Below are 17,529 nucleotides of genomic sequence, written 5' to 3' on the forward strand. Positions count from 1 at the left end.
CTAACTTTAAAAAAAAAAATTACGCTCAAAAATAGTATTTATGTTTTTCTTATTGTCCATATTTTTATAAACTTATTTGGATATTGTGAAATTATTAAAAAATATATTTTTTAATTAAAAAATTAATTTTAATATATTTGATAAATTTTTAATAATAAAAATAAAAATATTTAAAAATATTCTTTTCAAAGTTATAATTTATATTTTTTAATTTTATTTTAAAAAATATTTTTTGTATAATAAATAAATAAATAAATATTTTATATTATTATATCCAAATATAATTTATAGATAAATAAATTTTACACGAAATATTCAAATATAATTTTTTTAAGATCATTTTAAAAAATCACTCGAAAAAAAAAATTTCTTTAAAACTCACGCATATAAATTCTATATCTGTCTAAGAAAATTCATTCTTATATTGATAATGTATTTTTTCTTTTACAAATTCATACATACATATAACGCAAAAAATATCATATATGATACTCTTATTATTTTAATGTAAATTTAATATATGAAAAGAGTAAATCAAATGCAGAGAGTCCGGAACTATGGACCCTTTTGAGTTTTGATTATTTATGTTATTGTTATTGTTATATTAGTATAGGAGCAAAGGACTAAGGTTATTCAACATCGAAATAAGTAAACATTATGCCATAAACTCATTATTTTTACTTACTTTTTGTTTTTAAAATAGGCTATCTAAATAGAAATACCTAGACAACACTATCAACATTGAATAGCTAGTGATGTTTCAATAGTCTCTCAATTAATTGATTATGTTCCTTGGTTTTTTGCAGAATTCCAAATATTTTTGTTCACAACTATACTGTCAACAATCACATTCAATTAAACAACCTTCAATGGCAGGTAATGGCAATTTGAAGAAAGATCAGAAATACATTAAGGAAATGCTATTTGTCACTATTAATGCAACATAGAAAGCAAGGTAAGATACTAAGAAGAAAATTGAACTTATGAAATAAAATCAATGACCTTATTTTCTTTCGCTGTGTTTGGTAGCAAAAATTGAGACTAAAACTGTGAGACTAAAACTCAATATTATGTTTGGTAGTTAGAGATTAAAATTTTGTTTTTCACACTAATTTAAAATTCTAAAAAAAAAATCTATAAATAAAAGATCAAATAGAATTTAAATATCATATTATTTACTATTTAGAAGATAAATTTCTCAGTAGTATGAATCCATTTTCAATAATCTCATTTATCTATATAAAATTATGTTACTTTTAAATATACCACCATAGTTAAATTCATTTTGCTACAAGCTGAAACCAAAATATTTAGCTGTCACAGTGCAAAATACATCACAGGTAAGAGTTACATTATGCCATTAAGCCATTTAGAACATACAACAAATCAAATACTAATAAGTAATAACAACTAGTGGAACCTGCATCAATGCAAAGCATGATTCCTAGACCCAATAAATCATCAACCAATTAGTGGAACCCGCATCAATGTTATCTCATTATAGTAAATATTTAACCAATCAAACACAATTTGCTTGTATATAAGTAACACTGACTAACTAAATGAATATTATTAGATTTCATTTTTTTTCAAAAGTTAATTTTGGAATGGCGCTTTAGTGAGTGTAATTCACTAATATGGATTATTTGAATGATTTACAATTATACGGAGTGGTTTGTTTTTCACCTTATACAAAAAAACGGGCTTATTCTTTTTTATGTATGAGAGAGAGAGGTGTGTATCTCAGAATGATGTGAGAAGAGAAGTATTTTACGTTGCTATGGCTTATATAAATCAGTGCTTTCGATTTGTTTTATTTTTTAAACAAACAATCACAAATCGGACAGTCCGATTTATGTTTTCGAAAATATTAAAATTAGACCGTCCGATTTTTTTTTAAATAAAAAAAAATAAAAAATATCAATCGAACTTTTTGATTTGTAGTTTATTTTTTTCTTTAAATAAATCGGACCTTCTGATTTGTAGTTTATTTTTTTCTTTCAACAAATCGGACCGTCCGATTTGAATATACAAATAAAAAAAATATCATATAAAAAAAACACATAATCTCCCAATAACAATATATTACACATATATTTAATTAATATAAAAAAAATTAGCCACAAAAAACGTGGCCTATATCTATATAATACACTTTTCTGATCCATTTTAGGAAATTCTTCCCCTATATATAATTCAATGAATTAATCTTTGGATGATTTCTATGTCAAAGCATGAAAACAACTGGTAATAAGAAGACAAATAAGTATTTTAAAAAATTACCATAAATTTATAGAACTTTAAAGTTTAAACAAATATATCAAGTAAATTAAGAAATTTTGGGATAAAATAGGTCTCTGAATAATTGCAAGTTTACAACTCTGTTTTATAGGATTATGAACTAATTTCATTGATTTTGAGATTATTTTGTTTACAAAATTTCTTTTGGACGTTATTTTTGTGGTTTATTCTAATAACGTTTATGATCATGTTGTATATATAAACAGAAGTGTCTAGGTCCACCAGTATCTAATTCACAAATTTTTGTATCAAGAATTAGCTACCTAGAACATTTGATATAATGTGGGGCAGTCGACAGTCGTTACTATGAACATGGAGAAATCTATTATGAAGCATAATTTTGATATAATTGAAAACAGTTATATTACGTGTACATCAAAATCAGTCGTCAAAATCAGTTATCAGTATAAAATATATATTAAAATATAAATATATATTAAAAATAAATTAAACTATACATGTATTTATATATAAATACATTGATAGCTAATTTTAACAATTGATTTTGGTGTACAAATAATATTTTTGTATTTAAAATGACAATACCATATAAATTAGGTAAAATACATGATAGCTAGATGCACTGAAAAGGATCCAAAATAATTCTGATACTCACATGGGAATAGCATTGAAGGAGAAAATCATATAACTGGTATTTGACATTTGATTTGATAGGAATAATGAACCTATCATTATATGAAATCGATAAACTAGTTTTTGTTGTATTTAATGGTTGGATAGTATTTAAAGTATTTCCATCAATTCTATTTTTACCCGGTAAACGAGTTTACTTATTTAACTAAATTTAGAATAAAGATCTCATAAAAACGAGGATTCGTTGGGAGGAACTAAGTATTGAACCAAATCATGACAAAAAATAAAAAATAATAATAAATAAATAATAAGTATTGAGCCAAATTATTATTTCCCCTTATCTTGTAACACAAGCATATGACATGGAGCATGGTTCCAAGTTCCAACTGGCTAGAATTTGGATCATCAATTCATCGTCACGACAAGAGTATGAGATTAAAAAATATCGTATTAATATTTCTGAAATTATATATAAAAAACACTCCCAACATTATTTATTTTATTGGATTTACTGTTAACTCGTCTCTTTTCAATTACCTCTCTGATTTCTAAATAAAAATTTTTGAAATTTTATTTATTTAAATATTAAAAAAATAATTAGGAAAATGAAATGCATGGCACGTGATTTTTAAGGGATAAAATAATACCATATCATATATATGTATGATACGATTTTAATTAATACATAAATACAAGACCTTGTTTTATTATCTTTTTTATATGTTCAGAAAGTGTTCAATTAACGTATTTAGTTGTTTAACTTATTTTTAATATGTATTTTGTATTATAATTTATATTTTATATTCATAATTGATTTTAGTGATTAATTTTAATATATACGTAGTATTACTCAATAAACTATCAATAATAGTATTTATGTCTCAAATAATTTTTGATATTTTTATAAAGTATAATTGTTATTAATTAATTGTATATTTAAATTAGTTTTTAATTAATAAAATAGAATTTAATTTTAATACATTGTTAATGAGAAAAAATTTTATACCTACATCTAATTACGTAATATTATGTTAAAATAAAATTATTTTTTATATTAATCACATAAATTGTCATTTAAAAAAATAAATGTAATTAGACGAATGTATAAAATATTTTATATTATTAATGCATTAGAATTAAACTTAACAAAATAAAGAAAACATGGTTAGTTGTTAAAAAAAATTTGATCAATATGATAAGATATCTAATAAATAATAGGAGAAATGCTAAAAGGTTGGTAGAATTTATTATTTTTTGTCAATAATTAACCGAAAATATTTAAAAGTATAAACTAATAGTATGTTGTTGAATTATTGAACTAAAAAAATTAGATTTATAAGTTATAACTACAAATACTAGCTAAAAATAATAAATTATGCTTTACTTTAACTTTTCTCAAATAATAGTATAGGTAAAATACTTCTATAATCTTTTATCAATGAAACCATTTCAATTTCATAGTAATGATTTGAAAGTATTAATACATAACTTTCTACACCAATTATGGCAGTAGAAAATTGGTTTGTACCAATAACAATGTTGCCATTGAGAAATGTTATTTGTACACATTAAAAGCTAAAAACTTGTAGACAAACACAAAATGATGAGAACAAGAAATTGTGTTCCCCACTTATTAAAGACTAGAAATGAAGCAGATAATTTTTCCTTCACACAAACAGTTACAAATGGTGAATCCAAGGTGATGTCTTCAAATCTTGATCATGTGGTAGTATCCAAAGCCAAGATGGTGCTGAGGTTCATTGGATTCATGTACCTAGTAGAAGCATACATTATTTGTTCCACAATAATCTTGTTGGCCTTTTCAGATGGATGAAATGCATCCCAAAATGCATACAAGTCTCTATTTGGGCACAAGTTTGAGAGAGGTGTGCATAGTCCAAGACCATTGTAAGGTCCTTGCCCACAGCATGCTATTTTTGATGTAGTAAATCCTATACAATGAATTATTACATCACCAAATTGGGATTAAAAAATGTTACATCTATGTCAAAAGTATAATACATTGTTTTATATGTGTATTTTATATTTTAATATATATTTTATGTAAATAATTAATTTTTTATATACGTATAATATGATTGATATGAATAATGATTTTGGACAGAATTGTAAAAACATGAAGATGATAAATATTAAAAAAGGAAAAGTATAGATAGACAATGAAAATACTAAATAATATGAATAATAGATATATCGGATGTTTAATTCACTAGATGTGCGAATAGTTATCCTAATATTAAGATTTAGGTGGGTAATTTGAGGGTGTAGTGCGTTTTTACTTTATTGGGCCAATTTTAGAGTCTATTGTTCACAAAAATCATTGTCTACCTAGCAAAGTCCATTAAAATTTTTTGAAAAAACGACAAATAGCTCTATGTCTGTTTAGCTCAAAAATAAATAAGAACTTGATTAATCGAAAATACAAAAACATTCCTAATTTTTTAAAATGCGAGACATCTAAGTCCTTCTGGAGACCTATTTGTCTTTATATATTTTAGATGAAATGACTTAGATGTTTTGCGTTTTTAAATGTAAAGGATATTTTTATATTTATTTTTGTATTTTCAATTAATTAAGAATTTATTTGTGTTCGAATTAAAAAGTCAATAACTTATTTGTCTTTTTTCCAAAAATTTTGAAAGTAGAAATAGAAATATAATTTATTTTGTGTACTTTTTAAATAAGAAGTTAAGGTGCATAAAATAAAATGAGAAGTTTGTGTGTTTAGTTGAAGAGAGGAAGAGTGATAGATATTGGTAATTACCATATGCTACAGGATTAGTAATGAAGTTAAGGTGCATTTCTGCAGTATTTGCAGCAATAAAAACATCGCTGCCGATTTTGGTGTTGAGATCTTGCAACATGCGTTCAAGTTGAGGATTGTAGAGTGAAGAAGCTCGTTGTAATTCAACTGAACATTCTCCATTCCTGCCACGTTGTGCTAATTCCGCAGGAACACACCCTAGTGGACCCGTCCCTGTAACTAGAACTCTTCTAGCTCCCAATTCATATAGTTTCTGAAACAAAAACAAATTTAATATTTCAAATTAAACAATACCAAGTAATGAAGATGTTTTCGTGTTAAAATAATAAATAATTTGATATGTTTTACTAAATTTATTTTATTAAATATGGGGATGGTATTTATTATAGGTTTGAAAAAAAGTTTGTTCCCTAACAAACCTATGGTTTTGCAAGCTTGATCGAATCTTTCGATTCAATCAAATTAATAGAAAATCGGTCATTAGATTGGTCTAGTTCAAAACAAAAAATAGTTGGCAATTATTTGGTAGAGCATAAAAAAATTAGTCAAAGAATTAGTCAATGGATCGAACTAATATAATTTTCTAGCGGTTAATCAGTTTAAAATAAAAAAATACAAAAAAAGTCACTTTTTCTAAAATTATATATATCTTTTATAATTTTGGTTGAATTTCGATTAAATCTTTAAATTTTTGGATTTCTAATTTTACTGATTCAATGATTGATTCAGTTTTCAGAACTTTGAGCAAACCAAAAATTATAGTATAGAAAAGAATTTTAAGTATATTAGATACATCGATGTTCTAATAATTTTTATTATTGATCTCAATTATAAAAAATATATATAATAAATATTAATTAAAATTAACTATTAAAATACCAGTATTTCAAACATATTTAAAAACTTTTCTATAGTATATACCATCCCCATATTTGGTAAATATCTACATTATTTTAACTATTATATTTACATAAAAATATCTTTACCTAAGTAAATACCGAATATTTTACCTGTAGAAGCTTTCTGTACTCAGAAATGAGAAACTTGACATATTGTGGAAGGGGATACTGTTGGGACCTTACAGAATAAGGCACCAAATAGTAGTTGTTAACGAAATCATTGCCACCCACGGTTATGAGAACAAGTGCTTGATTCACTAAATTTTTTGCCGCTGAAGCACCAATTATACCACTCACTTTCCTCTGGTACTCTTCAAAATGTTCTAGTTGTCTATACATTCTGATTATGTTTACCTGCAAAAAAATTGCATCAACCATTGCCATCTTCAAAATTAAAAAATTAATCGAAATTTATATATTAAGAAATAATTATATCTATATCTACTACAATCTTATTAAATTTTAAATATAATTTTACAAAACACATAGCTTGTATTTATTGAAAACTACTTTTATTTTAGTTTACAAAATATAACTGTTACACTTAAAAAAAAAAAAAGTAAAAATTTGACTAAATTGAGTCTAATTATTAAGGTGTGGAATTAGATAATAATAATTAATGAACTGACAAATTGAATTCCGGTGTCGTTAAGGATTCCAATTCCGGCTGATGCGAAATTGGCACCAATTAGGAGCTTCTCTCCTCTCAATTCAGGGCTCAAATATGGCAATACTGACTCCGAACCCAGTCGTTGACCTGCAACAAACAAAAACAATTTTATTATATATACTATCAATATCAATATCATTAACTTAACTAATTGAACCCAAGATGTTGGATTCTTCATCTTTTTAGTTTCGGTAGTATCTTTTCTGCTCTTATATTTGAGTTTTCTCATTTTTTTTATCTTCACGAGAGTTTGAACTCATAAAATGATATCAAAATTCTTTGTTTGAAAAATCTTGAATTTGATCATCAATAGACCCAAATGACAAAAAAAAATTATAAAAAAATCAAACAAATCTAAAAAGTTTTGTTCATGTGTATCCAAATATAATATTGGACATTACATTAGTGTTTTGTCCATCATATCCAAACACAATACACAAAAAGATAATTTTTAGTATCTCTATTCTATTATTTCTGTCTCAGTGTCATATTCTGTTTTTAAAAACAAACGCAGCCAAATAGACTCTTACTTAAAAAAAATATTAGAAATATAACTATTTATATTGCCTCCTCCTATCAATTTAAACTTTTGACACGAATAGTATCGTGAGGGGAACTTTGAGGGGAAAAAATAGAAAGCAAAACTCAACTGATGAGATCAGGAATGTTGAATCCATTGGAGAAACGTCCACTGGGTCTATGAGTTGGATGATCAATTCCATAAGGAGGAGCATCAGCACGTGCAGTTGTAGCCAAGTAATTGTTGTTTCCACTGTCCACAAGTGAGTCTCCAAACACAAAGAATGCTCTTGCTCTATTATTATTATTATTGCTTGGCCTGGATTCTGCTCCATTAACAATGGCACCAATCACCAAAACCAAACTAACAAGTGTAGTAGTCATCTTCAAAGGAACAAAATTTGATAATCTTGTCATGTTTAAAATGAATTTTTATTTGGAGTTGTGTATGTATGTTTATATATTAAGTACTAGTGTTACCATTGAAGGATTGGATTTCTATTTTTGGTGTGGATGGAGAAATAATAGGACCATTCAAGTATTTATATATAAACATCTTTTCTTGGATATTTATTTATGCATGCATTTCATCATAATCATACTTACTTGTTTCTGAGGTGGCTTTTCGGTGCTCTTTAAATGTTGCCATTCTCACTTACACGTTGTTTATTAGACAAGTTAGATGCTACATGAAACAATTTATTTTAACATTTTTTTTTCTTTTCCTTTTAATAAGTGTTCAAGTTACTCCTCAAAATTTTACACTTGAATCAAATTAGTTTCTTAAAATAATTTTTTTTAGATTAACAAATATGTTTTCACACTTCGTAAACCGAATTAACTACTATTTTCTACCAAAACAAACAAACACTTTTAATTTGTACATGGCTACGAAGTTTGTGATTTTCAGAAAAACGGTATAATATCATTATTTGTTGAAATATCAAATATGCATGATGACCAGAAGTTGCATTATCATATTATATTTTAAAAAATAATGATGAATTGTACTTTTAAAATATTAAAAAAGATAATTTTTCGCCGAACATCTGAGTATTAGGGATAATAAACATCTTCCAAAAAGATTATATTGATTTTGGGATTTACCAAGGATCAAACTCTTCACCTTTCGGATATAGCGCTCTAATACCATGTCATGATACCACTCATCCCAAAAACTTCAGCTGATGGGAAAAGGTAACAGTTATGGTTATATCTCTAATACTCCATAAACCTCTATTGTACACATTGTACAAATATTCTATTGGTTCCTCATACTTTTCTTACTTCAAATTCTAAATTAAAATTTACAATTCACCAAGGACGAATTCTATTTGTTTCTATATTATTCTAAATTAAAATTTACAATTTGCCAAGGATAAATTCTATTTGTTCCTATATTTTTGAAAATCACCTATAATCTTTATTTTTTGGGGTTTTACCTCCCAATAAATCATATGTATGTTTTGTTTCCAACAAACAGATCCTGAAGTTAAATTTTGGAAACTAACTTGATTTAAGCGTAAAATTTCAGAGATTAATCTAAATATATATATTTTTTACTCCTTTTCATAAATTTAAAAAAAAAAAATTGGATAAGTGAATATTTTTCTGCTTTTTAAGTTATATATTTATCAAAGTATATATCACATATCCTTCTTCATAGACGTAATTAGGTACACATAATTGCTAAGAAATGATGGATTAATTAATTCAACAAGCAACTTCAATTCAGAACTGTAAAGCATTGATGTGAGTTTGAATAACTCTTCAAAATCAATGATTTTAATAAGTTAAGAACTTCCATAGGTCAGCTCCTGCTACTAATTAATCTTTGAAGCCTTGTGGATTTAATTAGTAACCTTTCTAGTTGATGACTAAAACTCTAACAAGCAATTAATTAATTCCGGAGGGAAATTACGGTGCAATGAATTTGGTAGAGGAAAAGCAAATTAAAGATAAGAGGAGAGTTAATTATTAAGAAGCCAAGCCACTCATTCCAATAATGTTATGAAGGTGTTAATTCATCTATATGTCTATGTGATTTAGGGAAGGGTGCATGGAAGATGGAAATGATTTAGAACTTTATAAGAATGTGGTCCCTCATGATCAATTCAAATTTTTTATTTTGTTATTATAGAGGAACTTTTTGGTAGATATATATAATTTATAAATATTTTTTAAGCAATCATTAAGCTTAAATACATATCCTAGTTTTGGCAAGTTAATTGACAAGTTTCTTTTTTACTTATAATTAATTATCAAGCTTAGCTTAGATTGTTTCAATATACATAAAGAAACAAAAGGGAGTTCCAAAATGAAAGCATATTTTGAAGTAGGTACTAGCTAGTATTTGAGTCAAGTCATTTAATTAAGGATGAACAATGAATTAGTAGTAGTTGGGATGAATTGAATATGAAATTATGAATAAGCTAATTAAGACACCATTATCGTTCTAGTAGTTTTTGACTGGTCCTAAAATATAAAAGGGACATAAGAAAGAGAATTTATTTCAGCAGCAAGAGCCGAATGAATCGGTGTCTTAGTCTAGCAGCTAGCTAGGAAGGATAGATGGACCTACTACTCACCAAACATGTATCTAAAAAGAAAAATGTAACATTATCTGCATGACTGCATATCTAAACTAAATTATAAAAAGTATACAAAATTTAAGTTTTTAATATATTTGAAAAAAAAATTAAATTTTTTTATTAGTAATAGTTTTAATATATACTTTTAAATTTTAATGCATATATTAGTAAGGATGGCAACAGAATCTGTATTCATGTATATTTTTTTTTTTTTTCAATTCGATTGGGGTGATAATTATTTGATCCGGTACAAGGCAAGTTTTCATCGGGGCAAATTATTGAGTAGGATAGAGATGGGTCGAACTTTGAAGATACTGATTTCTATATATATATGATTTGATAAAAAAAATTCGATTTTGTTGCGGTCCAGCCCTGCTGGCAAACCGTTCGACCCGACCTACGGGCAATCCAGTCCATGCGGACGGGTTATCTTGCATAACCCGTCGGACCTGCTACCCGGGCACATTCCCCTGTTACCAGCTGTCTAACAGTTGCGGGGTAGAAAGCTTTCAGAAAAGAGGGCATCTTTTGTGGGGCCCACTCTACTGACAGGGTATAAAGGGGGAGGGTCCTACTCCTATCCTTCCCCCAAGGTACGTCATCATATTCCTTCCTTCAATACCACCTGCTCTTATAGTGACTTGAGCGTCAGAGTGTCATTGCAGGTGGCACCCTCCTTTTCTACCACACGAAAAATCCGTGAGATCGTCTGCCCGCTCATCCGACCCAGATCTCAATTCACCCCACTAGCTCGTAAGGGATCTTCCCGACCCGTCCGATACACCGATCTACCGAACAAATTTAAAATATATATTCATTTTTAACCTTGTATGACTATTGTTTTAAATTTAATTTATATTTGGATAATGTTCAAGATTTTATAAATTTTGAAATTTTAAAGATTACGGGAACAGATAGAAATAGGGTGATTAATTATCTGCAATGGTAAGTTAGGATAAAAGTTTTTACTATACGCGGATAATAACGTAAAGAAAACTTATTTTTAATTACCTGTTCCATTATCATGAAGTTAGCTAAACTCGTTAAATAAATAAGGTGTGAACAGAAATAAAAAAGAGATCAAATATGTTTAGTTAATCGGTGAATAGGGCATTTAATCATTAAGGTAGCGGTTATTTTAAAGTATTGGGACGGATACTGAAAGACTAGAATTCGATATTATGTTTGTTGACACAGATATTAGTACTAAAATTTCAGTCTCTATCTTCAAAATTTCAGTATTTCAGTACTTCTAAAAAGTGGGGATACAGGAGACTGAAATTTTTGGATATAGAGACTGAAATTTTAAAAACATTTTATACCTAAAATACCCTCATTTCAATTCATGAATTCTAATTTTACCTTTTGTGCAAATTAAATTAGAGCTTCACTCTTATTTCAATCTGTCTCCTATTTTATACCAAACACAATATTGAGATTTATTTCAATCTCTGTCTATCAGTCTTTATCTCTCAGTCCCAATCTCTCAGTCTCTGCATCTCATCCAAACGCTACCTAATTGATTAGATTTGATCTTTATGTTTTATAAAACTAATGGATGAGATTGAGTATAAGTAATTAGAAAAATTCGCCTATAAATTTTAGCTCAAATGTCTCCATACTTACCTAAAAAGTCACAAGTTCGAATTTTCCTATTTTTGATAAAAAAAAATTAGAAAAATACAATTTCGGAAGTCCTGAAAATTCTTAATTTGGGATTTAGGATTATGAATATCGATAATTTTAATTTTGTCTTGCTATTATAATTTAACTAGTTTACTTTTAAAAATACAGGGTCATTTTTTGGTTTTAAATAAAGAGTTTAATTAATTAATTTTGATCAGTTTAGTGGACAGTTTATTCATTTATTTAAATAAGTGTCGAAAGTTCAAATTTCGTCTTACATATATAACAATCCATTGGCCGCGATAAACTCTTAAATGAAGCTCAAATTCGTAATAGATTAGTCTTTGACTTATCGAATTATGAAATATCGTAGAAAACAAAAAAAAAGTAGAGTTTATTTTTTATTATTGACAAAGTCAATGTAAAATATTGTTATTTTTATTGACGTGATATTATGTAATTAGATGCACGTATGAAATTATTTTATATACATCAAAATTAAATTTTTAAATAAAATTTAACTTAACTTAATTGACATGACAAAAATAGAGACATGTGAATATATCCTTGATGACTATTAATTAAAAGAGGTTTGTATAATTTTGTTAGGATGAAAAGAGCTTTTATCGACAATTTTATGCAGAATTATTGTATATCGCTCTAACAACGATTTTTTTAATAAAAATTTAGGTAAAATTTTGCTAAAAATTATTAAATGAGTCTAAATTCATATACATAAATTCTGGGGAAAAAAGGACTCTTCATTATATATATCATGGCAGAAAAAAAAAATTTAACACAATAAACTAATTTGTATTTAGACAATTGAAAAGGTTCTAAAACCTTTTATTTCCGGTACATAATATATAACACAATAACTACCTTAGGAGTTACAATGATACCCAAAAAAGCAACATAAAATAGCCAAAATTATAAACTATAGTATCCAAGAACAAGGGACAACAACAAATAAACTAAGATAGCACTTGGACTTATTTGATTTGTGATTTAATTTTTTTGTGTGTTTCATGTGGTAGCATCCAAAGCCAAGATAGTACTGAGGTTCATTGGTTTCATGTAAGTTGTTGTACCTGACATAATCTCCTCCACAATAAGCCTATTAGCCTTTTCAGATGGATGAAAAGCATCCCAAAATGCATATAAGTTTCTGTTTGGGCATAAGTTTGAGAGTGGTGTGCATAATCCAATCCCATTATAAGGTCCTTGCCCACAGCATGCTACTTTTGATGTAACAAATCCTGCTCAATTCAACGGCATCAATATTTGTGATTAACCTTTAATTCAGTATGTTAATTATTGATCAATAATATCATTAACATATTTATGGTGGCAATGATTCTATATAGCATATATTGGAAGAATTTGAAGATCTTTACCCTTGGCTAGGGTGGTAGAATTCTTTTTTATCTAAACTCTAATTCTCTATTCTTTACCCTTGTTTTTAAGAAATTATGTAAGAAGTTTAAATTATTAGTCTAGCTGTACTTTTTAGACCAATTATATTTAGAATAATGTTATATGATTAGCAAATATTATTATTTTGAACAAGTATTTGACTAATAATAATTTGCACCCATATAATCATATTAACAAAGATTTGCACACAAAAAACACATATTGTGCATCTATATTTACCAAACTTTGTATATATAAATTAATACAGTTTATATCTATATTTTTTAGAATTTACACACATAAATTAATAAATTTTATTTATTAAAAATAACTTAGTGTTTATATTGACTAAATGCTGGCTAAAATTGCTAAAATCTGTTAGCCACAAAATTTTTTTGTTATATTTATTATTTCTAACGAATAAAATATCTATTTTTGGTGTAAAAAAATTTAAAATATCTATGCAATATCATTAAATTATTTGAAAGACAAGGAATGTCATGAAACTATTCACAATATAGTTACATTGATTGTTTTTGAAAAACTACGAGAGAAGCTCAAATGATTAGACAACCTTATTGTATTTTTTAGACTAATTATGTTCATTGTTTCTAATATATATATATATATATATATATATATATATATATATATATATATATATATATGGTGGAAACTTAGATGTAATTAATTTCATGTAAAATTGATAACTAAGAGTCGTTAGATGAAAATTTAGTCAAATTATTTAATTATTCTCAACTATCAATTTTATATAAAATTGATTGTAACCGAATTTTTACCTATATATATATATATATATATTAGAAACTCACGTATAGTTAGTTTCGTGTGAAATTAATACATGAAAATATCTGCACGCGAGGTTCCAACTAGTTATGAAGAAAGAATTACCAAATTGGGCGGGGTTGGTAACGAAGTTATTATGCATTTGTGCAGTATTAACAGCAATGAAAACATCCCTTCCGAGTTTGCGATTGAGTTGCTGAAGCATGGATTCAAGTTGAGGGTTGAACAAGGAAGCAGCACGTTGCAGATCAGTGGCACATTGACCATTTCTACCACGCTGTGCCAATTCAGAAGGAACACAACCCAATGGACCCGTCCCTGTCACAAGAACTCTCCGGGCTCCCAAATCATAGAGTCTCTGCAAAAGCTTCTGGTACTCGGAGATAAGGTACTTGACATATTCAGGAAGTGGATACTGGCGAGATCTTGCAGAATAGGGAACCAAGTAGTAGTTGTTAACAAAGTCATTGCCTCCTACGGTTATGAGAACCAGTGCTTGGTTGACCAGTGTTTTTGTCCCTGTTGCTCCTATCACCCCACTCACACGTCTTTGGTATTCTCTGAAATACTCTAGCTGCTGGTACATTCTGATTATGTTTACCTACATTCATACATTAAGTAGTAACCGAGTGAATAGTCAACCCGACTCCTAAAAATTATTTTAAAAGGATTACGAAGTCCTTAAAAAAGGCGGTGTATATACTGAAAATTAGTCATTAAATCAATTATTATACATATATATAATTTAACATTTTTTTATGTGTATTTTATACTCGAATATATTATTCTATATAAGTAGTTAATTTTTTATGTATATACTTAAAAGGCTTTGAAAATTATTTTGATTCAATTTTTTAAAAATTTAATTAAAAATGAGACAATTTTGTTTTTGTAGAGATTGAATTTTGCTATAGCTATTTTATACTTCTTTTAAAAAATAATTGTTCAAATATTTTTATAAATTTGAATCAAATGCACAAACAAATAGCTAAATATGAAAATTTTGAATACTATTTTGTGGTAGTTTAATTTAGTTCATTGCCAAAATAATAAACCAACTTACAAACTGAATTCCGGTGTCATTAAGGATTCCGATTCCGGCGGAGGCGAAATTGGCGCCAACTAGAAGTCTCTGCCCGTTTAGTTCCGGGCTCAAGTATGGCAAAGGTGACTCAGGTGAACCAATTCGTTGACCTAAAAGTCCCAAATAATCAAATCAAATTAATACCTAATAAGATAATAATAGATAATAAACAAGATGAAAATTCAGGTGCAGTTAAATGATTTGATAGGTTTGACTAGATTGTCATCTAACGACTCTCGATTATCAATTTCACTGAAGTTAACTGTAACTGAGTTTCTACCTAAAAGAAAAAACAATTGAGAAGAATCTATGAAATAGGAAAAGAATCTAACTGATAAGATCAGGAATATTGTATCCATTGGAGAATCTTCCAGTTGGTCTACGAGTTGGGTAATCAATTCCATAAGGAGGAGCATCAGCGCGTGCAGTGGTAGCCAAGTAATTGTTGTTTCCACTATCAACAAGTGAGTCTCCAAACACAAAGAATGCCTTTGGCCTATTGTTGTTGTTATTGTTAGGCCTTGCTTCACTTCCATTCACAATAACACCAACAACTAGTACCATGACCAAAATGAGTGTTTTACTAGTTAAGGGAACAAAATTTGACAATGTTATTGCCATTTTGAAAAATTGGAAATAAACTTATGAAAAAGCCTTAGCTTAATTATTAATTGGATGATTTTGATGTGTATGTGCATGCCTCTATGGCTCTATATAACAAACACTTTCCCTTGGTTTTATGGTGATCTCACTTGTATTTGTGGCTTCTTTATTGTCCTCTTTGATTAAGGGCTTTTGTTTTTATCTTTTGAAAATGGATCAAGACTCAGGAACCTAATTTCTGTAGGGTTATTAATGGAGAACCAACTAAAAAGAGTTAAAGCCTTGTTTCCTATATGTGTTATCTCTCTGCTATTATAGAGGTGGTTGAAATAAAAATGTAGGATGGATTCGGTGGTATAAATACTTTTTGTTTCGTTATTTAATTAGCGGTCTCAAATTTAGATATTTTGATCATTGTTTTTTTTTTTTTTAAGTTGTTAGATACTTTTAGTTAAAAAAAATCATGGAAAATGATTAGTGTCGGCTCAAAGGCAAAATAAGAAAAATTATTGAGACTAATAATTTTTAGTATTTTTGTTTATTATTTAATTAGTATAAATATTAAATTATTTTTATTAAATAAATTTTATTAATTTATGTGTACAAATTCTAAAAGATATGGGTACAAAATTGTAAATTATATTAATTTATGCGTACAAATTCTGGTAAATATATGTGTAAACTATATATTTAGTATTTTTAGTATTTTTTGTTATTATTTAATTAGTATAAATATTAAATTATTTTTAATAAATAAATTTTATTAATTCATGTGTGTAAATTCTGAAAAATGTGAGTGTAAATTATATTAATTTATGCGTGTAAATTTTGGTAAATATAGATGTAAATTATGTATTTTTTGTGTATAAAATTTTTGTATATATGAATGTAAATTATTACGGATCAAATACTAGTAAAAAATAATAATATTTGCTGGTAATATAGTATTATTCAAATAAAAAAATATTGGGTATATATTTTCTGTTAAAAAAGTTTTTACTTTGTTCCTAGAATTATACAGAATAAATAATTTAATTAGTATTCAAATGTTGTTTTTAAATATATAATAAAGACAGTTTGTTTATAAATTAAATATTAAATATACAATCTAATTATGATGTTCTAATGTAACGGATTAATGGACTTCTTAAAAAGATTAGGATAGAAAATTCTCGCTAGAATCAATGACTTGTTTGACTATGAAAAGCGTCTTTTGTAAAAGAAACAAAAAGATATGATTTTGAGAGAAAATCACTCAGAAATGTATGTTTTTATTGGTAGAGGAAACAAAATATCAGTGTCGCTAATAAATGGTGTTACAAAAAATTGGTCAAGAGTTTTTTTATGCTTTGTGTTTTAATTTTATGAATATGAAAATCTTAAATTCCTGTAAAGCATAATAATATGATATAACAATATATATTTGAATTTTATTTTTAATCTCTAACCTTTGTGATAAAAATATAAAAGTTATTTATGCATCTTCAATAATTTAAGTATTTTTATGAAATTTTAAATAACTAAATGTGTTTTTTATTCATCAATATCCAAATTTCTTCAAGTTTCATTTAGATCTATTCAAACGTTTTGTTCATGATTAACCTTTTTTCACCTCATCATCAATTGGTGTTATT

The 17,529-nt window shown here is 26.9% G+C and overlaps 2 protein-coding genes across 2 annotated transcripts; both read right to left on the reverse strand.

Annotated features, from left to right (window-relative positions):
- Window positions 1-4,442: 4,442 nt before the first annotated feature.
- Window positions 4,443-8,269, reverse strand: LOC130956568 (GDSL esterase/lipase At5g33370-like). The gene is made up of 5 exons (XM_057883613.1): window positions 7,900-8,269; window positions 7,209-7,336; window positions 6,691-6,933; window positions 5,681-5,933; window positions 4,443-4,847 (listed from the first exon to the last, which is right to left on the reverse strand). The coding sequence occupies exons 1-5, from the start codon at window positions 8,183-8,185 to the stop codon at window positions 4,615-4,617; spliced, it is 1,143 nt and encodes a 380-aa protein (XP_057739596.1). The 5' UTR covers window positions 8,186-8,269; the 3' UTR covers window positions 4,443-4,614.
- A 4,550-nt stretch (window positions 8,270-12,819) lies between these two features.
- LOC130956321 (GDSL esterase/lipase At5g18430-like) lies at window positions 12,820-16,125 on the reverse strand. The gene is made up of 4 exons (XM_057883358.1): window positions 15,625-16,125; window positions 15,272-15,402; window positions 14,314-14,809; window positions 12,820-13,244 (listed from the first exon to the last, which is right to left on the reverse strand). The coding sequence occupies exons 1-4, from the start codon at window positions 15,911-15,913 to the stop codon at window positions 13,012-13,014; spliced, it is 1,149 nt and encodes a 382-aa protein (XP_057739341.1). The 5' UTR covers window positions 15,914-16,125; the 3' UTR covers window positions 12,820-13,011.
- Between the last annotated feature and the right edge of the window lie 1,404 nt (window positions 16,126-17,529).

Source organism: Arachis stenosperma, chromosome 10, assembly GCF_014773155.1.
Source record: "Arachis stenosperma cultivar V10309 chromosome 10, arast.V10309.gnm1.PFL2, whole genome shotgun sequence".
Taxonomy (NCBI): Eukaryota; Viridiplantae; Streptophyta; class Magnoliopsida; order Fabales; family Fabaceae; genus Arachis; species Arachis stenosperma.